The sequence below is a fragment of the Malaclemys terrapin genome, chromosome 6, assembly GCF_027887155.1.
Source record: "Malaclemys terrapin pileata isolate rMalTer1 chromosome 6, rMalTer1.hap1, whole genome shotgun sequence".
Lineage (NCBI taxonomy): Eukaryota > Metazoa > Chordata > Testudines > Emydidae > Malaclemys > Malaclemys terrapin.
The window spans coordinates 69678481-69703442 of NC_071510.1; the positions used below are offsets into that span (position 1 = coordinate 69678481).

The window sequence follows — 24962 nt, forward strand, 5'->3', positions numbered from 1 at the left end:
TCACAGCAATGTACAGAATTGAGTCCTAGTTAAGGGTCTTATCTTGCAATCCTTATCCCTTCATGTAATCTTTACTGCAATCAATGGGACTGCTCATGTGACTAAGGATTACAGGTGATAAGATTCCTAATTCTCATCAAACTTTACAAATCTAAGATGTGGAACCACCAAAAAACAAGTAGGTACACTGGTACAGTGAAAGGAAAAAATAACATGTGAGAAGAAGTACAATGAAGAAGCCATGAAGGAAAAGACATGCAGCAGTCACCTCAATCATAAAACTTTTGCCTATTCTCTTACCTGAAGCAATGAATCTGGGGGGGAGGGGGAGTAAAGAAGCATAAATAATATCAGGAGAAGTAGTAGAAATAGCAACATTATTGTGGATCATGTATGTGCTTTTTAGGATTTACTTGCCAATTGTTTTCTGACCCCCGGGGATCGAACAGAAACTCAGAGTCCACACTTTAATAAATAACAATCCACAAACGTAAACTGATAAACAAGCATAGTCTTTATCACAAAGGGGTAGCTGTAGCCAATCACCCTGACTAAATCACACAATGATCCAGCTTTCCTTGTCAGGGAAAGAAGCCACCAAGCCAATTTTAATCATCTGAGCCACCCAGAGCAAGACCTTAGCCTTAGACCACAAGCCAAAATCTCTTGCTTCATCAAGAAGGAATTAGAGTTGCCATTAGGCCAAACCATGGCAATCTCTACTGGTTGATACCACTATTGCCTGATGAAGCTTGAAAAATAACTCAGAATAGAATCCAGGTCACCAGAGTTCCTGTTTAGTGCACTATCGACTTGGCCACACTTCCTCCCTAGTAGTGATATTTTGTTGAATTAAGCTTATACACCCAGAGCATAATACACCCAGATAGTGACACTTCCTGTAGGGAGAGATTTAGAAAATTCTTGAAAAAAACAAAACAAAACTGAAAGGACCTCGCAAATTAAACTTCTACTTTGTAATGGAGCTGCACCCCAATGAATTGTGAGCAGCACTCTCTTTTGTTTAACACACCAAACTAGCCTTAGCTTGAAATCTAATCTTACATTTAGAAGGTTTTACATCAGGAGAGGAGGTGCTTCTTCTGTGTGCGCACAGCTCGTATTCAATCTTTTGTTTTGTTTTGTTAGAACTACAGAGCATCATATCCTTGTCTGGTAAAATGTTCATTTAAAAAAAAAAAAGCACTCTTTAAATAGCACATCAAACAAGTGATATGGCTGAAATGCCCCATCAGAAAGCAATATGTTCACTACACAACTGCTTTCTCAAACTCAGCTTGCATTATAAAATATTGTATTCCAGTGCTAACATCAATACTTGGCCTGACAATCTCAAGTTTTTAACCAATATGTTTTCTAAGCCTTCATACAAACCTAATCACTCTAAACAGAGGCCACCAGGCAGTGTAAGCACCAACAGCCACACTGGCAATTTACAAGGCCATACTTAAATTATGTAGGATTTTAATTGTTGATAAATGCATTTGTTTATTTATAAGGCACTCTTTACAAAACACAGACAAAGTATGCTTTGAGGGCTGCAGGAGAAGTTTCTATGGGAAGATGGGCACTGCTTTCTCACAAGGGTTTTTAATTTGTTGGTGACTCAGTTGTGTGCTGTCTTATGTGACTAGACAAGATGGTCAGAGAGACAAGGTGGGTGAGGTAATATCTTTTATTAGACCAACTTCTGTTAGTGAGAAAGAGAGACAAGCTTTGGAACTACACAGAGCTCTTCTTCAGGTCTGGGAAAGGTAGGGCTTCACAGCACAATGCAAGGTGTAGTTAGCACATATGTTAAAGGGTCATTCAAGGTAGAATGGTTCGTTAACACCTCTGCAGTCATGGGACTAAAAGAGGGGGTTAGGGGATTACAGATTGTTTTAATAAGCCATAAATCCAGTGTCTGTTCAGTTCATGATTTTTTTAGTGTCTAACAGAGCTCACAGGCTTGTCTTTTGAAAGTGTTGTGCGGGTTTCCTTTGAAGATGAGGACTAATAGGTCAGCTATAGAATGATCGCTTTGTGAAAAGTGTTCACCCACAGGTGATAAGGTGTTTTTGTCTTTTATCATTTTCCTGTGTGAGTTTAAAAAGGGCTATAACTACACTGCATATGCACACTGTGATGTAAGTTGTTCTCTTGTTCCCTTGCGTGGATTACCCACATTGTGGGTAGCAGCCCTGGTGGGAGAGCAGCCTCCTTGGGCTTGCTACACCCACTCCAATACAAAAGGGCAAGGAGTGGATGGAGCTTTGGCTCAGCCCTTCCACCTCCACTGCACCCCCAGCACAGATGAGGAAGTAAGCTGCACCAGGTATGAGGCTGGTGAGAGTTATTTCCACCATACATCCCAAAACAAGGGAGGAATCAGGTATCAGATTGTGACTTTGCCTCTGAAAATCCAACTAGGCCCTATCTGCATCCTTAGCATCTAATAGGGTGACCAGACAGCAAGTGTGAAAAATCGGGACAGGAATGGGGGGGTAATAGGAGCCCATATAAGAAAAAGACCCTAAAATCGGGACATCTGGTGACCCTAGCATCTAAATAGATTTGAAAATCTGGCCCTGAATGACCAAGTGAAACAACTAGATGCTCAAGTTCCTATTTCCAATTCAGAATTCCAATCAGTGGGCTTATGGACTCAGGAAGAGAAGCCAAGTTAGAGAAAAGAAAGGAACCTTGCAGTTGAATAGGGAATAATTTTAATGATTCAATGGTTTTTTGTTTTGTTTTTTCCCCACCCAGGAGAGTAAAAATCTGGATGTCCTCAGGTCTCAGAAATGAGCAGAAAGAGAAGAAAAAGCTGCAAGGGCAGAAAAAGCTCAGATGCCAGAGAATGTAAGTTCGTGAAATGGTTAGTTTGAATGTATAGCACAAGTGTCCCAGCTGGTCATTTTCCAGACATTTTCTAGAAATATTTGAATTATAGTAACATAATTAAAACAAGATTAAAGACAGAGATCAGTGCATCTTAGTTCCCTAAAGCTATTTCCTGCTTAGGCTATTAGTTTTCTGCTTATGCCAAGACATCCATATTAAATAATTATAAACAGAGGTGATTGCTTTCTGAGCCTTGATTTGTTGTTGTGTTACTATCCTGACACTTTCTGGGAATGTGCAGGCATAGGTGGTGGTGTTTAAATGTCCCAAATTTATTTCAGACTTATTGTGTGTAGAAATTATAGTATGGACAAAAATGAGAACAATATATTTCTGAAAATTAATAAAGTATAATAGCTGAACTAATCCTGGTTAAGTAGATGTTACTATAATCTATTGTCCTTGCTCTTTAAAATCTATTTGAAAAGAGCTCAAACAAGACAGATTTTCATGTAATTTACACATGAAATCTTGCACAGTACAACTCCCATTGGGAAACAGTATTGTCTAATAGAACATTATAATGCCTGGGTACTTTGCTACTGACTTGCTGTGTGACCTTGGCTAAATTAATTAATCCCCTTGTTTGCTCATCTGTAAAAGGATTATAATAAGTACAACTCCCAGGTAATGTACCCAAAATTGCAACCATGCAATAGGATATTGATTGTTCCAATGTATGTTGAGGAGAGGAACAAATATCCCAGGGGAGAGAGAGAAAGAAAAGTAGATCTTTCTAAATGGACATGCATCCGACGAAGTGGGCATTCACCCACGAAAGCTTGTGCTCCAATACATCTGTTAGTCTTAAAGGTGCCACAGGACTCTCTGTTGCTTTTTACATGTTCTAGCATAGTACATTTGTACTGTGTAAAATCTCATGCGTGAGCATTTTAAAGACAAAATTGTATGGTTCTTACTAATTTCATGTGGGTAGGCTGATTCTTAGTGTGAGATACGCTGTTTACTTGGCTTTATATTATAAAATGAATACATTACATTTAAATAAAATGTGTAGTCGATCGATACTAAAAAGAAGAAAAATAGGTCAGTTCTTATGGTATATACAGTATTTCTAAAGTATAGACCCTCAGTGACATAAGCACTGAATATGAAAAACACTGTAAGGCTTTATAATACATTTCAAGATGCTGCTTACATAGACCACTGCAAAAGCCTTTCTTCCTTTTTTCCAATTTAGATGAACATTTGCCAGCCATTTGTAAATGCCAGCAAAATGTAAAAGGCCTTCAAAATAAAGCAGATGAGGACCTAGTGGAAAGTAACTTCCCTGAGCCAGTGGACGTGGAGAGGTCCGAAGAAAACAGGAAAGATCACTCTTGTACACCAATGACTGGGCAACAGAATAACTCAGGTGCATGTGAAGATAAAGAACAAGAAAATACAGATGACTGTGAAAAAGAAGGAGGGAAGGAAAAAGATTGCCCTCCACCAGCATTCTCTCATCAGCAGGAAGAGGTCCTAGCAGTGGTAACCTTCAATGAATCAGAAGCCTTATCAACAGGAAAAATTACACTGAAGCACAACCCAAGCTCTGCAGAGCCCTTTGATTTGGCTAGTGAAGTAATTACTGCAGAATTAAAATGTGGTGGTTTTAATATGAATGTAGAAATTAAAAAGGGCTTATTTGATTCTGGAACAAGCATTGTAATTGAGAAAAGGAAATGTCCAAAGAACAGAAAGTGCTATCGTGACAAGAAATATCAGAAAAGCCACTACTCTAAGTGCCGTAAGTGTCAGGATCCATCAACTGACCATTCTATAGATGACAATGAGAGTTACAAGGCATCTTCTAAACACAAAATACAAATTGCCAGCAACAAGAACACCTCACTGAAAGTAAGCATCATAGGAAAGGAAATTAAAGTGAAATACAACAATAGAAAGCAGTATCCAATAATTCATATCGAACCAGGGGAACACACACAGTCACGGGGCAAAACTTGCAGCAGGAAATATGGAAACACTTATTCCAATGATACAGACTATTCTGTAACAGAGGTATCTTGCAGCACTGATTATGAGTCAGATTTTAGCCTTCATGAAAAGGAAGAGTCATTTACAAACTATACATGTCCAGACTGGTATCTACTTCTTCCTCCACCTGAAGAGTTTGCTGACAGCAAAGAAATATGTTTAGATACCACTACAGAGGTTGCAACCTTACTCCCAATTAGTGATAGAAAAGAACCTGACACCTTGCCTGCAGTCTTATCAGCTTGGGAGGAAGGAAATCATATCTGTAAACAGAAGGAACCTGGGACTGAAGATCTTGCCAGTGAAAAGGAAGATTACTGTAAAGACAAGATAATTTTCTCAGAATTTAGTTATAATGGAGGTTGTCATTTAGATACTAATGGTTCAAGTGAAAAAAGCTTTGGTAAGGAACCTATTGATGAAACCAATGAAGCAGGGCAAATAAGAAACAACAGTCTCATTGACATAAGGAATACTATGATAGCTTCACACCTGGAGCCAAAAGCAGTTAGAAGAAAGTCTTTTCCAGATGCCACCATTGATGTATTGTCACCAGTTCACCTCAGAAGAGATTCTGGCTTTTATTCATTGCCATCTTTATCCTTAAAAGTACTGCCCAAGCAAGCCAAAGCAGTAGATGTTTACAGCAAGAATACTCAGACTCCTACCAGCTGTACAGAACTTTGTAAGTGTTCCAGTCTCACATCATTCAGCAGTCTGAGAGCTCTCAAATCTTATCAGTATGCCTTCACCTCTTACAATCATGACATGACCATTTACCATTCTGAGCTGGAAGGAAGTATAGATGATGCTTTCTTCTTGACTCACTATGAAGACTACATAGGGGACTGTAAAGAAATGGAAGAGACATTAGTGGAAACATTTCATTCCACTATCAATTCAAGTGTAGAACAGAAACTGGAGCATAGATACTCAGAGCCTCTGCAGAACCTTGCTGTATGTGATGAACACACTGAGTTTACAGAAAGCGGTTTTGATGAGGAGACACTAGAGAGTGATCATCACTTTGCTGTACAAGGCCATGTTGAAGTACAGAATAAAGCCCTGATATTTCAAGTCCCTTCTCCTTCCAGAAGCTCTTCAAATGACCATTTTAGTGACAAAAGCATAGCTAATACAGTAGCCATAGACTGTGTCCAAAGCCAACATTCAACTTTACAGCCAAGGAAGTATGTTCATCCAGCTACTACAGAGCCTGAGGTAACAATAAAGAAACGGAAAGGATCAGTGATGACTGTAATAACTGGAGAGCGAGAACGAAGGCTTATCATTCAAGGCGACAGTAAGGGGAGAGCTGATTCCTTTGGCTCTGGGATAAAAAATGAGCCTAAGCTACCCTGCAGCATACGAGAAAAATCATTTATGTCCCCTTTGTTGGATGCTGAGGAGTCAGATATAGATAATGAATTACAGAGCTTTTCTGAGATCCGGGACATATCTGGGAATATTCCTGATGAAGCCAATTTCCATGATGATTCCACACATATTACTTCAATGTCCAGCTCCTCAATGCATCCTGAAGATAAGCAAGTTTTCACTGAGGGTACATTTACCAAAGAAACAAAAGAGAACCTGTGCAGTGAACAAGAGATAACAAGCCAATTATCTGATCATTTAAGAATAGAGCCTGTAGCATGTCAGATAGAGCAGTTAGTTAAATCCAGCTCTGAAGAAACTGAGAAAAAATGTGAGACAAAGGATTGTTGCCAGAACACAGACACACCAATGTCACCAAGAAAGCAGATTAGTCAAAAAGGTAGGCATTCCAGAATTCTCTGCGTTATTAATACTTTTGCATATGCTGCACATTTGGGGAGTGGCTAAGCCCTTTGTGTTTTGGTGACATAGCTTGGAAAAAACAGAGGTGAATTATTAATATACAAGGGTCATCCTGCTTCTTAATCCCATTCCATCATCTCCCTGGTGGTATGTTTAGTTATTTGATTGTACTCTGTTCACCACTCCCTTCTCTGTAGAATCAGGCAGGCCAGTAGTTTATTAACAAAAGAACACTTTAAAACAGCTTTGCTACACAGAGTTTGACATATCGTAACAAAACAGTGTACCAATGTGATCCTCCTGGTGAGTAAAGCAAATACCAGAGCAGGTTTAATATAGGTGCAATGAGACACGTCCTCAGAGCTCTGTACTGTATTTAGAAACCATGTAAGTATGTTTAAGGATGCATGTGGTCTAGTGACCTCAGCAAAAGACTGAAAGCCAGGCACATCCTGGTTCTAATCTTGGCTGAGCCTTCAGCACGTTCGATAACCTTAATCAAATCATTTGACTTCCCTTCTGCCTCTCTCTACCTATCTGAGAAAATGTGGTACAGAGAAGTATTTTTGTAAACAAGATGCTGCATCTGTTCTGAAATTTCCTATTTATCTTCCTTTCTACCATCCATACATCCCATAAGAATACCTAGGTAACAATTAAAAAAAATTGTATCATAGCAATGTAAAAGAATGAGTTGTCTAATCCCTTTCCTTAACAGTTTTGAGTTGTTACCAACTATATATAGATCATCCTTAGGAAATTCAGCTGACTTTTTTTTTTGTTTAATTTTATTACTCCCAATGTGGTTACCATGGTCCCTCCTTAATTCTATCTTAAATTTTTCTAGATATATATAACTTTACACACTTAAAATTAGATTTTCAAAATGCTCAGCATTGGCCTAACTCTATGCCCATTGAAGTTAATGGCACAACTCTAATTGATGTTAATGGGACCAAAGGAAGGCCAATGAGAGTTTTACCATTAACTTCAATGGGAGCAGAGTTAGGCCAGTGCAATGCACTGTTGAAAATAGTGCCCTATATAAAATTAACATTCCATTACAGACCAAAACAAGGGAGGGGGCCAAGCGATGGTAGCTGATGATAGTGAAGTATTATATGAGAAGAGGAAACTGACTGGATCCCTTAACCATTCATTTCCAGACATTATTAACGTTTAGGGAGGTATTTTTAAGTTTAGATTTTTGTAAAGAAAGTGTAACATATTTGTAGGGGGGACTCCAGTAAGGTGACCAGATGTCCTGATTTTATAGGGACAGTCCCAATATGCAGGGTTTTTTCTTGTATAGGGAGCTATTACCTCCCACCGCCTGTCCCGATTTTTCACACTTGCTATCTGGTCACCCTAGACTCCAGTGAAATATACATTCAACCATAGTTCTTTTTGACAAAGCTTTTTGATAGTGAATTACACTACATTTATATTGTGTAAACATATCAGGAGTATCAGTTGCTATGGGGAAGAGGGCAGTTGCCCCTCCCTTGGCTTTTCATAGGCTTCTGTGTTCCAGCATGTCTTCCACCACCCTCCTACCCAGTCTCCCAACTTTGCAGGATACAATGAAATGCTCTATATGCTGACACAACTTTGCCCTCCCCTGAATTTGTTTGAAATAATGCTCCAGAAACAGATAGACAAAATTGCCTCAGGGCCGCACATTCAGACTTTAGAAGTCCTTTCGAATGTCCTGAAAAGCATGACCTTTTCTTTCTTCTTTGAATCCAAAATAATTCTTAAGATCCTGATTCTACCACATACATTTGCGAGGAATAGTATCCTAATCTGCAAGTGCTCCCATTGATTTTACTGTGGAGTAAGATACTATATAGCATAAATAAGGTCACAGAATCAGGCTCTTAATCATTTTAGGATATGGCAACATCCTGCTCCATCCAGCAACTGGCCAAGTGCAGCCATTTCATTGAACAGTCTACAGATAGAGAGGCAATGTGTGGCTTGCCATACCCACAACAGAATGGTACTTGAAAGGGACACACATGGCAATTTCAATGAAAAAAAAAGAGAGAAAAGAGGGAGGAGAAAAAAAAATCCGGGCCATATAAAATTCCAGTAATATGTTTCCTCTAGTTTTATTTACTTTTCCTGGTAACAGCAGGATTTTATTTATAAATCACCATTGAAACAAAGCAGCAGTTCCCATGTTTCCTGGCAAAACTTTGAATAAGTGAATTACTATATTTGTTCTTAAACCCACGGTGGCCTTCCAAAGTTAAAAAAAAAAAAAAAGAAAAGAAAAAGAAACAGCCCATCACCACCATAATCTAGTGTTGTTGTACCTCCATGACATAGAAAAGATACCACCATCCAATGTTGTAATAAGCACTAATGAAGAATAACATGTGCAACAATGGCTAGGTACAACAAAGTCTGGTTATGGGGAAATATCCTTGTTTATGTTTGTTTAATATTAATATTTAATCATTCAGCATCCATACTATGCATGAAAACCAAGGTGTATCATTTTTATAACATAAATATTAAAGCTGCTTGTGAATGTGCCATCAAAAACAATTTTCAATGGAAATTATGGTTTCTGAAAAATCAAAATTTTCTGTAGGAAAATGTGCCTCCCAAGCTTCCCCTCCAAAAAAAATTCTGTTGGAAAAATTGAAAGAAAATATTTAGTTTCAGAACAGATTATTCAAATCAAAACATTTTGTTTTGGCAAACCATATCAACACATTTCATTTTGGGTCAATTCAACATTAATCTGTGTCTGCCTGCCTCAATTGCCATGGTAACTCATATCCCTATTCTCCTTCTGGGGTAGGATCTCAGGTTGGAGATCATACGATGCAATGTAGTCTTCCCTCTGACTGAGCTGCAACAATGCATCAGGGGATATCAGTGATTTCAATTCATCATGGAACATATAGTCTGGCCAGGGAGACCAACCCATAGAAGAGAATGGGGGTGTGAAGCACATGAAGTACAGCTGACGTGACGTACCATGATGGCTCAGGCAGACGTAGCTTAATATTGAACAGATCCGACACTAAACATTTTGATTTTGTTCAACAAACCAAACCAACCAGTTCAGTTCAGGAATGTCAAATCATCCCATTTCAATTTAAAGTGTTGAAATGAAATGATAGCTGTAATAAATATGTTGAGCGTCAGCGTTCCAGATAACGTTATCTTTAAAGTATGCCACATAGAAAAAAGCTTCCTTAATTTGAATAGTTGTTTTCAAAATGTTATTGAAATTAAATGATCATTTTAAGGATATAAAATGTATGGGGGGGAAGGTTTTTTCAAACATTAAATTATATCAAAAATATTCCCATCATTTGCCACGAAGCAAGCTACTCTAGGAGAATTTAGTTTCCTGCCACTCAGCAGAAGAATGTCTGTCTGGAATAGAGGCACAGTGGCATAAACCTTAATCATTCAGGGATTGAGAAGCATGTAAAGAGGCTGTTGGGACAATGGTGCTTGGAAGAGGCACTCATTCAACTCATCCCAATGGAGTTACAGCTAGATTAAGTCTCCCTAGTGCTACCCTCTCCTGGTAATCCTACCTGCCCTCTCTGCTCAGACATCTTTGTCCTCCCAGGTGTAAATGGATGCAGCTAGCACCCTTTGCACCAATGGAAATGAATCTACCCAGGGTCTTTATTTCTAGATTTGTTTTTAATGTCTGAAATAGCAATAAAGTAGTACTACAACTGCTTTTTCTCCTAGTTATATTTTTAAGGACAAATTTTTAAATAAGGGCACCTGAGACATGCTTTACACATGCACATAAATGCACAGATTTCTTTGCACATGCAACTAACATGCTTGTGTTTGCAAATTGAGGGATTATCCAGGCAGATGGCTATGTAGGTGCTTAACTAGCGATCTGCACGCACAATCTGCTTTATGTATACAAGCATGGCAATTACACACACACACATTTTTTTCATATAAGCCTTGGTTATCTTTTTTTAAATGTGGCTCATGACTATTTTAAAATGCTATTTGCTATTTTGATTTTATGTTTCTCATATATTTGGAAACAGACTATTGTTATATTCATTATTTCATCATTTATAATGAGGAAAAGCTCAATTTTAAAAAGGTATAATTGACAGAACATTTTGTAAAAGAACTGTTATATCTCACATATCTAGCTCTCAGATAAAATCTGATCTTAATTTAGATTTGAAGTCAGAAGTGAATAAGACCATAAAGCTACCCGGTGAACCAGTGTTAAAAGATACAAGAGCCAGTGATGGCTCCCAGGAAGAAGCAATAGACCGATGGGCCAGGCAACGGAAGCAATTCAAAGACAGTAAAAAGTGCAGTTCAACTGGCGGGAGCTCCATAACCAGCACAATCACTGAGATATCAAGTGAGTACATAATGGTCTTGCAATTGTACCTCTTCTCTTATGTGACTGACACTGCCATCAGAACTATCAGCCAAGAAGATTTCATCTTCAGATTGCACAGCCCATGTACCCCATGAGAGGGTCTATTGTTCACTGCTGAAGAATACACTGCTGAGTGTATTGATACTGTCCTCTAAATTGAATTTTTCATTCGTTTTGGATGTCTATCTAGTCCTTAATTGGGTACACACTGTAAACCAGAAATAACTTCCTGATCCTGAGGCTTTTCTCTAGTTCTATTTTCACCAGGATTATGACTGAGGTTACAAACATAAATCATATTAATAGATACAAGAAGTATGCCTTCCCAAACTTCTTGTGATTATATTTGATTCAACTGAGCTATGTTTCCTTCTTTCCACTCGTATGAGGTAGGCTCCTCTGTCATTCATTTTTTGTTCCTCTGTCATTCCTCTGAATGACAGAGGAACAAAAAACCTGTTTAAGGGCCAGATTTTCGCACCCTTTCTCACATTCAGTTGAATTGTAAGTAGTCTTATTGAAAAGTCAATGGGGCTTGTCAGGGAATAAGACACTACTCCGCAGGGGGCATGGTGGCAGAGTCTGGTCCTAAATGTATAATGTAGAATTCTTGCTCTTGTCCTCTTCCCATCACTATAATCCTTATATTCATTCATCAAGCTCTTTTTCCTAAGACCTGCTACCTGGATTGCCCTTCACTGTCTCTCTGCTCTCTTGGAACAGCTATTCTTGTAACTGGGAGGTATACCAACCCTACACTGGGGAACAGGGGAACAAGGAGGAGTTCTGGTCACAAGAGACTCTGCCCAGCCGTGCCTTCTGGGCATGCTTTCAATGAAGGCAGAGCTTAAAAAGGCACAGCACAGCCCAGTCAGGGCAGTCGGTCCAAGGGAGCAGACCTGCATTGGTAGCTCCTGCAGGAATCCAGTGGGAGACCCACACCTCCAGAAGCAGACCTCAACTCAGAACCACAAGCATGGCAAAAGAGACAGCAGAGTATCTCCTCATGAGAAGGGAACCTCCTGATCCCCTCCTGGGAGGACAAGTTGTGGGCTGTAACCCAGAGATTAGGCTGGGCACACACCTGAACTGCGTGCCCCAGAGCCCTGGGATGGAACCTGAAGGAACAGGAAGGCCTGGGTTCTCCTACCGCCAACCCCTGGACTTGAACCCACAAAGTGGTATGACTAGCCAGTGCTCTGACCATTAGGAGACATGGTCTAGGAAGACAGTCTCCCATCACGCTGTCTCATTAAGAAATCTGTCACCTTTTCACATGTTTCAGAGTACATCAAACTCACTGGCTCTTTGTCTCAGAATTTTCTTTGGGCAGAATTTTCAAGTTGAGCTGTTTAATTAATTTATGCTTCATGCAGATGGATTCCGCAACTAGGAAACAACATATGTTGTACTTATCACACAACACTGGCTTTGCCTCTGTTTGTTATATTAGCTAATTTAAACAAACTGTCTTAACAGGTAAATGAACTTTTTATCCTTTTAAAGAACTGAAAATTTTATCTACACTGCTCCACTTCTAGCAAAAATACTTGTCATTGGGGTTGTTTTGGTTGCTGGCTTACTAAAATGAATTTTCTGAAAGTACTCCTAAAAGATTGATAGCCCTTGGACTGATGTCTTCAGTTTATTCCCAGAATGATTACAATTCACTCTACCACTGCTTATGTTGTATCTACAAATCTTGTACTGGAGGGATAATTGCTGGAGGTGAAAAGTCAGTGAGTCTTAGATATCTACTAAGAACTGGACTGAGATGACTAACTCATTTTACATAGACCACCAAAAGCTGTCAGATAGTAGCAACTGCAAGCTGTTACCAACCTAGGTTAGATCCAAACCAGCTTTGAAGATATGTGAAGGTATCTATTACAAATCTCCTGAGCCAAAAAACCACAACAATCTATAAGCAGACATAGCAGGACAAAATTTGCCTGCAGAACATTCATTGGTTTCAGTGGGAATTGATCATATGTATATTGTAATGTTCCACAGATCAAATATACTCCAATATCAAGAGGAACAAACATCCAAAACTGCAACTTGCTGGAGCCAGGGTTGCAGGGGCCTTGCACTACTGATGCTTCCCTCCAGGCTAATTTTTTGCCATCAAGTGCCTGTTGCCTGTGGAACCCATGAGTAACTCTGACCCACTTAATTATGAATTATAGTATTCCATATTTTAGACTGACTGTTGTCAGCTAGAGTCTATTAATCCCAAGCTCTACTTGGTTCAGGAATAGATTTGGTGGGAGAATTTGTCATTAAGCCATCATTGCACTTCATTGTATTCTTAGCCCATTCCATTGGTGTATGTATGCACTCAGAACAATTCTAACTTGTACTTGTCTGTGGTGTACCCCAGTGGTCATTTCAGTAGTTAAGAGCCAAAGCGCAGCATGCTCTTGGATCTGCCCCCTCCTTCCTTAACCCACTCTTGGTATGTCCCCTGTGCTAAGTGATGTGATGGAGAGTGGTGTAGAGCCATTCCTGCAGCTCTACACCACCTGTGGGATTTCTTTCTGAGTATTCTCCCAGGGCTGGTCCCCTCAGGTATATAACCCATTTACTACCATCAGGGTAATGTGAGGGGGGCAGGAATGGAACACAGAATATGGCCTTCTTCTTTACTATGTCTTCACTTGTGTTTGGGAAGTTTCTAGTGCACTTTGAATGCTACTACAGTCTTAATAATTAAATATGAACTATTGCCAAAAATCTGCATAACATATAAAATATCCAGTCCAGCAGGTAGGACAGTTGTTTAGTATATGGCCTAAGTTATCCTTCATTTTTAGACTCAGGAAATGCTATCAACCTAAGATGTGCTTTAAAATGACAACTTTACAGTGCAGAGTTACATCTGGTGCTCTTCAAACTGTTAGTCTTGCTCATCTCAAATTTTCTGCATAACAAGATGGTAGATGTGATGCTTTTACATCTGTAAACACAGTTAATCAATCTGTCGGAGCTAAAGAAGATGCTGAGTAACATACATCTGGTAAATAACTTGCTGAACATAAACTGAGAAAGAAAAATCTAATTTTTGTATTTTCAATTCTGAAATGACAGGTGCATGTGACTCTGCCCCCAAATACATGCTAAACAAGGCAAACCCTGCCCTTATCTCCTAAATATGCCTGAATTACTTCAGCTGTTTTCTGCTGGACGGACTATGGCTTGTTGTCATTTTACGTGGGACTATTCCATAATAAAATCTTTAAATATACAGCCCAATATTGTATACTGTCAGTGAGACTGTTCTAGAATGCAAATAGTTTTGTGGCACTTATCTTACTAAAGAAATATGAAACAATTCTCCATACAGAAGCATTGGATATTAGCATGTCAGTGGTATTAGTGTAGATATGGGATATTGCCACTTGTTAAAAGGGTTCAGTGGACAAACTGCCTGGTATTTGAAAGAGTAAGGGTTGAGTGTTCTGCACATGACCCTCCTATGTGAAAACCTCCCCATGAAGTCCATAGACAATTGAACATTTGGGGGATAGTCAGTTTGTACAACATTTCTACTACCTCGCTGATGGCTGAGTGGGTGTCTCTGAGAAATGAGTTAGTGGTCTCATTATCTAGTAGATAGATGTCCATTTTACAAAAATCACTATCACGGTTTGCACTAATTGGCAACTTTTTGGCAGGTTCAGTAGATAAGCCAAAGATAGAATTAGCATGCAGATTATCCCTCCATCCTGTGGGAATACCCTCCAGGTCACAGCTAGCATTTTCACAGATTTATAGACTATAAGGCTAGAAGAGACCATTGTGATTGTTTAGTCTAACCTCCTATATAACACAGGCCACTGGACTTCCCTGAATTAATTCCTGCTTCAAGTCCAATAGTTGCGTTAAACTAGAGCATGGCTTTTAGAAAAACATCCAATATTGATTTTAAAATTTCCTGTGATGCATAATCCATCTCAATCCTTGATAAATTGTTCCAATGCTTAATCAACATCACTGTTAAAAATTGCACCTTATTTCTAGGGTTAATTTGTCTAGCCTCAACTTCCAGACATTGAAGAGTCCTCTATTATCAAATTTCCAATCCCCTTGTAAGTACTTCTAGGCTTTGATCAAGTCACCCCTCAACCCTCTTTTTGTCGAACTAAACAGATTAAGCTCCTTAGTTCCTTCACGATAAGATATGTTTTCAAATCCTTTAATCATTCTTGTGGCTCTTCTCTGAACCTTCTACAATTTTTCAACATCCTTCTTGAAGTGTGAACATAAATACTGGACATAGTATTCTCAAGCCAGATACACAGGTAATATAACTTCCCTACTCAAGATTTCCCCATTTTGATGTAGCAGTTTGGTAAAGATTGCTTTCTGCTGCCCATGTTCTCCGTTTTGTGACTAAAACTACAGTTTTCAGAGCTGTCCCGTTCTGGCATCTTTCACAAGTACTGAATTCATTTTTTAATCCAGACCCCTAACACACACAACTCAAATCTATTCTGTAAAGCAGAGAGGCACAACTCACCCCACCTTGCTCTAGGCTGGCTCTTTGCAGACTGACTGCTGAAGCCCTGGCTCATACACTTCCCTACAGAGTCCCCTAGCCTGCAAGCAAGACCAGGAAACCCCCTGAGAATTTAAAGTGATAGTTTATGATTTTAACATTGTTTTCAATACACTACAATCAATAGTTCATATTCTACCATGTTGAAGAAGTTAAGCACAGCCCTGTATATGCAGCTATGCCATGTATATAAATAATGTCTTGCTGGTTCATAAGATTTCAACACAGATTTTATGTTGCAGCTTATGTAACACTATGCTGATTAGTGCTGTCTTTGTAACTGAATGACCAGTGAATCACTCATCTACATAATCAGATCTGTTCCTAAGAAACTCCCTATTTTAACACATTATCCAATGGAACATAAACAACGATCACTATGCTTTAAAGGCTCAGAATCTCAGGATTTTCACAAAGATAATGTACTGATTACACATGGGCAATCAGTGGTCAAGAGGAGAACACAAAGGTAAGTTGGTGTGTGCTTGTGGGTCAATGTGTACTGTTACTTTTGGCATTCCACAGTCAAAGTAATGTTGTTGTGTATTACTTAAGAGAAGGCAACAAAAATCTGACACAAGAAGAGTCACACAAAAAATACTGTGTACTGTAACCACGCCACTTACAATATGTATTTATAAATCTGCTGTGTGTTTTAATAAGAAGGATCAGCGGAAGTCGTCATAGAAATGTATTGACTTGGAGTAGGGTATACTATGTGTGAGAGTCATTAATTAAATTTTTATGAAACCTGCACGAGTACAAATGTAACACTGAGTCCAATTAAAAACTTACTCAAATTTGGACTAAAGTGTAACAGTCAGTAAATATGCAGAGTATAAACCTATATGTATGTGACTTTTAAAGTAAATATAATGATTTATCTGTGTAAAAGAGCCAAAATTATAATAGCGAGACAAGGTGGGTGATATCTTTTGAAAATATCTTTTACTGGTCCAACTTCTGATAGTGAGAGAGACAAGCTTTTGCCCTTATACAGACCTCTTCTTCAGGTCTCGGAAATAAGTAGACCCTGAGTACATTTCCCAGACCTGAACAAAAGGTCTGTGTAAATTCAAAAGCTTGTCTTTCCCACTGACAGAAGTTGGTTCAATAAAATATATTACATCACCCACCTTGTCTCTGTAATATCCTGGGACCAACATGGCTACAACAGCATTAAAAATATAACAGGCAGTCAAACGTTTCAATCATTGTTTGAGTGATGACACTTATTTTAGCTCCTGATTTTTCCTTCCCACACACTCCTGCTGTTTTTCAGTTTCTACTATATGGCAGTTTCCAAGCACCTCCAGTACTGAATCATAATACCAAATTTCCAGAAACTGTACTCAGTTTCCTAACCAATAAGACTGCAGAGAAAGATGTGCACTTAATAGGCCAAATTCAGACCTGTTCTGTAAGCCAGCACAGTTGAAATGAATCATAGAACTGGAAGGGACCTTGAGAGGTCATCTAGTCCAGTCCCCTGCACTCAAGGCAGGACTAAGTATAATGTAGACCATCCCTGACAGGTGTTTGGAGATTTTTAAGAGTAGGTTAGACAATGATGGAGATTCCACATCCTCCCTAGGCAATTTATTCCAGTGCTTACCACCCTGACAGTTAGGAAGTTTTTCGTAATGTACAACCTAAACCTCCCTTGCTGCAATTTAAGCCCATTGCTTCTTGTCCTATCCTCAGAGGTTAAGAAGAACAATTTTCCCCCCTCCTTCTTGTAACAACCTTTTATGTACTTGAAAACTGTTATCACGTCCCCTCTCAGTCTTCTCTTTTCCAGACTAAACAAACCCAATTTTTTCATTCTTCCCTCAGATGTCATGTTCTCCAGACCTTTAATCGGTTTTTTTTTTTTGCTCTTCTCTGGATTTTCTCCAGTTTATCCACATCTTTCCTGAAATATGGTGCCCAGAACTGGACACAATTCTCCAGTTGAGGCATAATCAGCGTGAAGTAGGGTGGAAGAATTACTTCTTGTGTCTTGCTTACAACACGCCTGCTAATGCATCCCAGAATTATTTTTGTTTCTTTTTGCAACAGTGTTACACTGTTGACTCATATTTAGCTTGTGGTCCACTATGACCCCCAGATCTCTTTCTGCAGTACTCCAACCTAGGCAGTCATTTCGCAACTAGGCAGTGCTTTCCGCAGTACTCCTTCCTAGGCAGTCATTGGCTGGGAACAGCAAACCGCGGCCACTGGGAGCTGCGGGGGGCCGTGCCTGAGGACGGTCAACGTGAACAAAATGTCTTGAGGCCTGCCAGAGAATCCTTTTCTTTTTCCATCCTCATTCTCATGTAATAAAGTGTCAAGTATTCTCCATCCTTTGCTGTCACCCCTTTTACACATATGGCATTTTTTAAATTTGGCAGTGAAACTAAATTATTCCCATTTGTATCTTCCCAGTAAACTCAGAGGAAGCCCGTTCAGTGGATCTGAGTCTCCGTAGTGAAAATGAGGAGAGAGGTTTCTACACAGAGAACTTTCATTCAGCTTCGTGGGTTTTCAGAGGGGATGACAGCAGTCCGGATAATAGCCCTAGATGTCTCAGCAAAAGGCCTAGGCCAGTAGCAGGTAAGCATTCTAACCTTACAAGTACAAAGTGTCCTCACAGTGTATCTAGGTGTTCTGTGGATGTATGGGCATGCTGAGAGAACTCAAGCTATGGACAGGGCCCCAAACACTGATGCTGAGGGCAGGAAGTGGAGGAATCCAATAAGTTCAAAAAGGCATAAATGTTTAGAATTTCTCCCAAAGCACACCATTTAAAATATTTATTGGAGAGTCTACCCTCTTTTAACACAGAGAGAGTCAATTTGCCTGAATGTAAAGTAACCTTCAAAGCATTTTCTATTTTGCAAATGTTACACAATTTGGAGACAACAAAGCTATCATAAATAATTTAATATGGGTTCCCATTAAACAAATACTTGGTGAAGGAATCAAGGTGCTAAAAGCTGAAGTTCTGAGGAGTGCATTCTAGGATATTTTTAACCCACTCATCAGTATAATATTTCCTAATGAATCAGACCTTCTGAGATGTGCAAGTTCCACTTAACGCTATCCCTTTTCAATTGCTATTGGGAAGACAGGTTTGGATTTAAATAGAAGCTTAGATCCTGATCTCGCATTGAAACTGGTCCCTGTATCAATGCTGAATTCCACTGACTTTAAAGGCAGTCCATATGGGCTTAGGGTCTGTGCTGGCAGCTCCCAACATAGGATCAAGGTTGTGGAGAGTCAGGCTTGGGGTTATGGAAGAGAAGGGAGGGGAAAAGATGGCCACAAAGAGGAAGAAGAGACACATCTCTGGAAGAGAAATAGGTTTTCAGCATGAAAAAAGAATGATAGCCCTGGAAAGAGATGGAGTTATACTTGTTCAAGAATTCAGCCCATATTTTGCAGATGCAACTTAGATGGCAAGCTTTAAAAGTGTGTGTCTATTTGTTCAACTGAGTTTGATTTGCAAAGATAAAGGGAGCCTTTTGAGGTCAATCCTTTTCCTTACTTTACAGTTCGTGAACGAACAGTGAGGATCGCAAAAGGAACTGGTGATTACCCCTGGGGATTCCGAATCCAGTTCTCAAAGCCCATCCTTGTGACTGAAGTGGATACTAGTAAGTGGTGCCTGTACATGTTAATTTCTATTATGAAAATATACCAAAGTGACTTACATAGTACTCAATAAAACAAGCTAACAATATCCCTGAATTGATTGTGGCAAGCTATCTAAGGGATCTAGTCAGCTGGGACCTCCACAAGTCTCACAAAACAGATGCTATCACATTCCTTATTTGGAAGGAATTCTTCCCTTTGAGAAGAACAGGAGTACTTGTGGCACCTTAGAGACTAACAAATTTATTAGACTAGTGGACTAGTCCACGAAAGCTTATGCTCTAATAAATTTGTTAGTCTCTAAGGTGCCACAAGTACTCCTTCAATGTTTGTAATGGCTCAGCCATTCCCAGTCCTTATTCAATCCTGAGTTGATTGTATCTAGTTTGCCTATCAATTCCAGCTCAGCAGTCTCTCGTTGGAGTCTGTTTTTGAAGTTTTTCTGTTGTAAGATAGCCACCCGCAGGTCTGTCTTTGAATGGCCAGACAGGTTAAAGTGTTCTCCCACTGGTTTTTGAGTATTATGATTCCTGATGTCAGATTTGTGTCCATTAATTCTTTTGCATAGAGACTGTCCGGTTTAGCCAATGTACATGGCAGAGGGGCATTGCTGGCACATGATGGCATATATCACATTCCCACCGACTGGAGCGGAGCCCTCCCGGCAGGTGGCAGGCAGCGCGCAGCAGGGTGGGAGGGGCCGCGTGGCAGCACCCCGCTGTAGCCCTGGCCACCCCTCTTCTCTTTCTCTTCCGCCCGCTCCCTCCCTCTCTCCCCTGCTAGCCGGTTCCCCTGCACCCGTGCTCCAGCACACAGATCACTGTGAAGGACGAGGACTGCCCTGCCGGGCTTGCTGCAGGGCGCTCCCGTCCTCCGTGCTGCCGCCCCCTACAGGGCGGCCGGAGCGGAACGAAAAAAAAAAAAAGCAGCTGTGCTGCCCTAGGACTGGTCAGAATGCCGCCTCATTCAATCTGCCGCCCCAAGCACCAGCTTGCTCGGCTGGTGCCTGAAGCCGGCCCTGCACATGATGAATGTTATTCTGGCCCTGGGTATATTACCATCCACTGTTTGTGTGGCCCCAGTAGCATGGAGGGAGACTATGGGCTTGGCTACACTTGCAAGTTAGAGTGCATTAAATCCGCTCCGGGCACCCTAACTCCTGAGGTGTCCATACTGGCAAGGCACTTAGAGCGCCTGGACTCCGCGGCAGGAGTGCCCCCAGTAATCCACCACCATGAGAAGCATAGAGCTTGCTGCGCCCTGGCTGAAATGCCCAGGTGTCAGTGTGGACGACGTGTTGTATTACTGTGCTGTGATTGGCCTCTGGAAACATCCCATAATCCCTTGAGGTCAAGTGGCCACTCTCATCATTGTTTTAAATTCGGCTGCAGGCATGCAGATATCCCCTTTGAAAGCCGGCATGCTTATCTGCTCCGGGACAAAGCAAACCATTACTGTGGAATGCTCCTACTACAGAGGCAGGCGTTTGTGTGTGTGTGTGAGAGAGAGAGAGAGGCGGGGGGGTGGGGGCTGATGTCGGGGTTTCTCCCTTCCTCCTGCTGCTGTCTGAACTTACAAGACAGCAGCTAACACACTCTCTGCCTCCCCAAAACACACAGTCTCTCCCCCCACATACACACAACACACTCCCTATCACACTCCACACACCCCATTTGAAAAGCACATTGCAGCCACTTGCACACTGGGATAGCTACCGCAATGCACTGCTCTCTGTGGCATTGCAAGAGCTACTAATGTGGCCACACCACGGTGTTTGCAGCTGACAATGTGAACATACGGCAGCGCTTTCCCTGCTGCTGTCTCTGAGGGCTAGTTTAACTCCCGGTGCTCTACATCTGCAAGTGTAGCCATAGCTTTCATCTACACTAGAAACTTCAAAGCGCTGCCGCGGGATCACTTTGAAGTGTGAGTCTGGTCACGCACGAGTTCTGGGAGAGAGCTCTCCCAGCCCTCCTGGTAATTCACCTCCATGAGGGGAATAGCTCCGAGCGCTGGGAGCACGGCTCCCAGTGCTCGGAGCCTGTCCACACTAGCTCTTTTTCACCCCCCTGAACCAGCAAGTTAGAGCACTATAAAATTTAAGTGTAGACAAGCCCTAACCAAGAATAACTGTGCTATTCAAAGCTGTGCAGCTGGGCCTTTTTCCTGGCCTTATGTACCAAACTGTCTTGTCTCCTGAATATGATGGCCCGACATGTGGCCAGTTTATATGGGCTTTACAGTTTGAACCTCAGAGGGCTGCAAATCTGTTGACCATACAGAACCCTTAAAAAGTAAATTTCAGGTCAATCTGTGTAGCGCTTCCAAACAGTATCATACTAAAACTGCACTGGAGAAAAAATCAGGATTGCTAGAAAGAAATGGAGTATAGAGAAGCCGATGCACAGAACCATGGACATAGCAGAAAAGGTCAAAAATCTTACCAGCTTTAAGACTTCAATCAGAAACCCAGACAAAGCCTTAAGGTTTGAATAGTTAGATTTATATATCAGTCATGCTTTGTGCATGAAACGTCTGCTCAGTTCTAAAAGTCATTCTAACCTGTTGCCTCATAGTAAATATTCTGCTTATTAAATGTTAAAAATAAAACCTCCAGAGTAGAAGAGCTTCCCATACAAAGGACAGGCTTATCCAGTGGGGAAAAAAGTAATACGTTAAAAATGGATAATTTATATTACACTTCCTTTGCAATATTGTCTAGAATTTCTCCCATGATCTCCTAACATGTAGTATGCAAGTAAATAAACATGACTTTTTCAGTATACCTCCTAGAAAATCATAGCTTTGTTTATCTATATGTTATGTGTACCATTAATATGTCTTGTCAGCGGTCAAATGCTAGACAACATTGCAAGCCGAGGAAAACTTGACTTCTGAATCACATACACACAGGACCCTATCTATAATATGATTATACGGTAGTTCAAATGGCCCCATAATTGCCCTATTTCCAGAAATTGCCATGTAATTTTACTCCAGAGCTAAGCTTCCATTCTTTTTAAAAATGAAATCTCTAGGTGTGATTGTTGTGAAGATTACCTTTACAGCATTAATCAGCTGTAAAATGACACTGAAGTTATTTTGAAACAGTCATTTTGAGAGAACTGTAAGCTGCTTACACTTCTATCAAGGGGATGTTAACTCTGAACCAGAATGATGACAAAACTAAATGTCAGAATTGCTAATAATTTCACTACTGATAATTTTAGCAGAAATGTTAAGTTACCACTTGCGCCTATCATTGCTAGAATTAGTGAAAATGTGACGACAAATCTAGGAACAGCTAGTTGCCATAAAGGGTTGCAAGGTGTCATGATCTGTGGGTCTCAGACTCGGGTCTGCAGGGTTTAAAAGAGCAGCCATGGTCCCACACTCCATCTGGTAGCCTGCAGGTACTTGCTTACCTGGGCCCCATGCACCCAGCCCCACTATGAGGCTCTGCCCCTGCAGACCTATTGGTGGAGTCCCAGAGCAGCTGATTGGTCTGCTGGCCCTACTTAAGACAGCAGCAGGAAGGAACAGGAAGCTGTTCAAACATCTGTGCTCCACCCTGTTCTGGGCTATGTGCCCTGTGCTTCCTGACCCAGCATCCTGACCCAGTTGACTCCTGACTCCTGTTTTGTGACTGCAGACTCTGGCTCTAATGGCTAGGTCTGGCCATTCACGACCCAGCTGTGACACTAGGCTGGGAAACAAAGAATTCATGTCACCACCCATGCAAAGTTAGTCACCTCTGCTCTTACCCAACAGGGGGAGAAAAAGAGGAGATGCTGCTTCTCTCTGGTACTAAATAGCTCCACTTGCTTCTGCTCTGCAGAAACATTCCTCCTGGCCTCTTCAGTCAGTAAATGTAACCCATAATAAGAGTTTATGTAAGGTATCTGGGGCTAGGATGAGGGGACAGTTTTGGCCTGAAGAATACATATGTCATATATAATACATAGCGAAGTAACGCTAATACTGTGTATAGCAAAAGAAATTGAAAAATTAAGTAGCTACTGTAAATTATCTATCTCTGCTATTAAGTTGGTTTTTTAAAACATTTTTGTTGTTTGAAAAAAAAAAAAAAAAAAGGTGATTAGTCTTTAAGGCCAGATTGCTTTATAATTCTGTTTCTTCAAAATGTGGCTAATTGTATTAAGGAACAGCATGTGAAACCCTTATGATTTTTTTTAACATTTTGAAATAGAAGACTGATGGAGCGGGGTGGGCTTAAATCACCTTTCAACTGGTAAAATCTTGTATGGCATCTTCTAGCCTGATACAACTCAAAATGGCTGAGTTGCCATTTTATACATAGCTGATCTATAACCTAAGTTTATTTTTCTGAAATTGCTAGAGACTCGTGCTACTGCTGTATCTACTACTTACCATTAACCTTCTAATTTGCTCCCCACTGCTTATAAACAGCCTCTGAAATATATTGTAGGCTCACATTTACTAAATGATGGTGCTTGGGTAATTTAAAATTATACGTATTTTAAACAATAAGGGCACGGAGTGATTTTTCTGAAGAACCTTTTTGCATGGTACATTTGGGAATGCTTAATTACACGCTGAAAAGAAGAAAAAATTAGTCTGAAACACAAGTAGGTAGAATTTAAGTGATCATGCATTACTATACCTAAATGGAGCATATTTTCTACTTATTTAACTTATCCTACATTTCTAGCTGGCATTTGCATGAATCTTTTGTGCGTGTGGTTTTCAGGAACTAATGTATAAACAAAAAAGTAATCCCATAACAGTTCTGAAGTAGCCACAATTTTACTGTGCCTATGTCAGTTGCTTTTTCTCTTAAAGGAAAAAGAGTTAAAAATATTTAAGGCAGAATCCTGTTAGCCTTCCTCACAAAGTAGTCCCCAAACAATGGGGTGATGACAGAAATAAGGCAAGCAGGATTTAGCCATTGGCATAGAGAGTACAATTTTGAAGCCTGATCCAATGCCCGTTGCAGTCAATGGGAGCCTGTCCTTTGAGTACACTCAGCCCACTGGTGCTAGAACTAGGGGTGCTGGGGATGCTGCTGTGCCTGGCTTGAAGTGGTTTCCATTACACAGAGGGTTTACAGTTTGGTTCAGTGGCCAACACCCCCACTATAAAAATTGTTCCAGCACCCCTGCCTCAGTCCTTTGTTAGATGTGTAGTACCACAGAACCTTATTTATTCCAATCTAATAGGGGAGATGAACTTTATTCTGATGATTGGGATTTCAGGTAAGAGTGTGAATGTTTATGTAAATGTTTCGTGGCAAGGGATATAACCCTATTTTGGACAATGAAGATTTTATCTAAAAGAAGTTCTACTGTATTAAAAATGATATTTTTAAAACCATTTTTGGCTTGCTCAAATGGAAGTGTTTGCACAGCATGATATTTTTCATCTGAAAGTGAATTAAAAATCCCCCCTTTCGCTTCCTGATTCTGAAGTGTTTCATATAGTTTCATGCCCACAGGACAAGGTACAATAATTAAAATTTAAAAAAAGATGGAGGAAAAAAATCTCTGTGAGAAGATGCATCATCTTAGGCTAAGCATGGGCTTGCTCTGAGGTTTATTTTTTATTGAATGTTTATTAAATAGTCCTATACTCTGTCTTGTAAAGGGAGAGATGCTGTAAAATAGTGTGTGTGTGTGT

At 40.3% G+C, this 24962-nt stretch overlaps 1 protein-coding gene across 3 annotated transcripts in view; it reads left to right on the forward strand.

Annotated features, from left to right (window-relative positions):
* The window catches only part of LOC128839862 (uncharacterized), a 68822-nt gene that overhangs the window by 4690 nt on the left and 39170 nt on the right, over positions 1-24962 (forward strand). For 2 of the 3 annotated variants that reach the window (XM_054033203.1, XM_054033205.1), the window contains exons 2-6: positions 2773-2865; positions 4109-6682; positions 10895-11086; positions 18096-18263; positions 19205-19306. In XM_054033203.1, the coding sequence (XP_053889178.1) occupies positions 2808-2865; positions 4109-6682; positions 10895-11086; positions 18096-18263; positions 19205-19306 (3094 nt within the window). In that variant the 5' untranslated portion in view covers positions 2773-2807. Of the gene's footprint in view, positions 1-2113; positions 2866-4108; positions 6683-10894; positions 11087-18095; positions 18264-19204; positions 19307-24962 lie in introns of those variants that run through there. The other variant, XM_054033204.1, reaches the window with a different exon arrangement.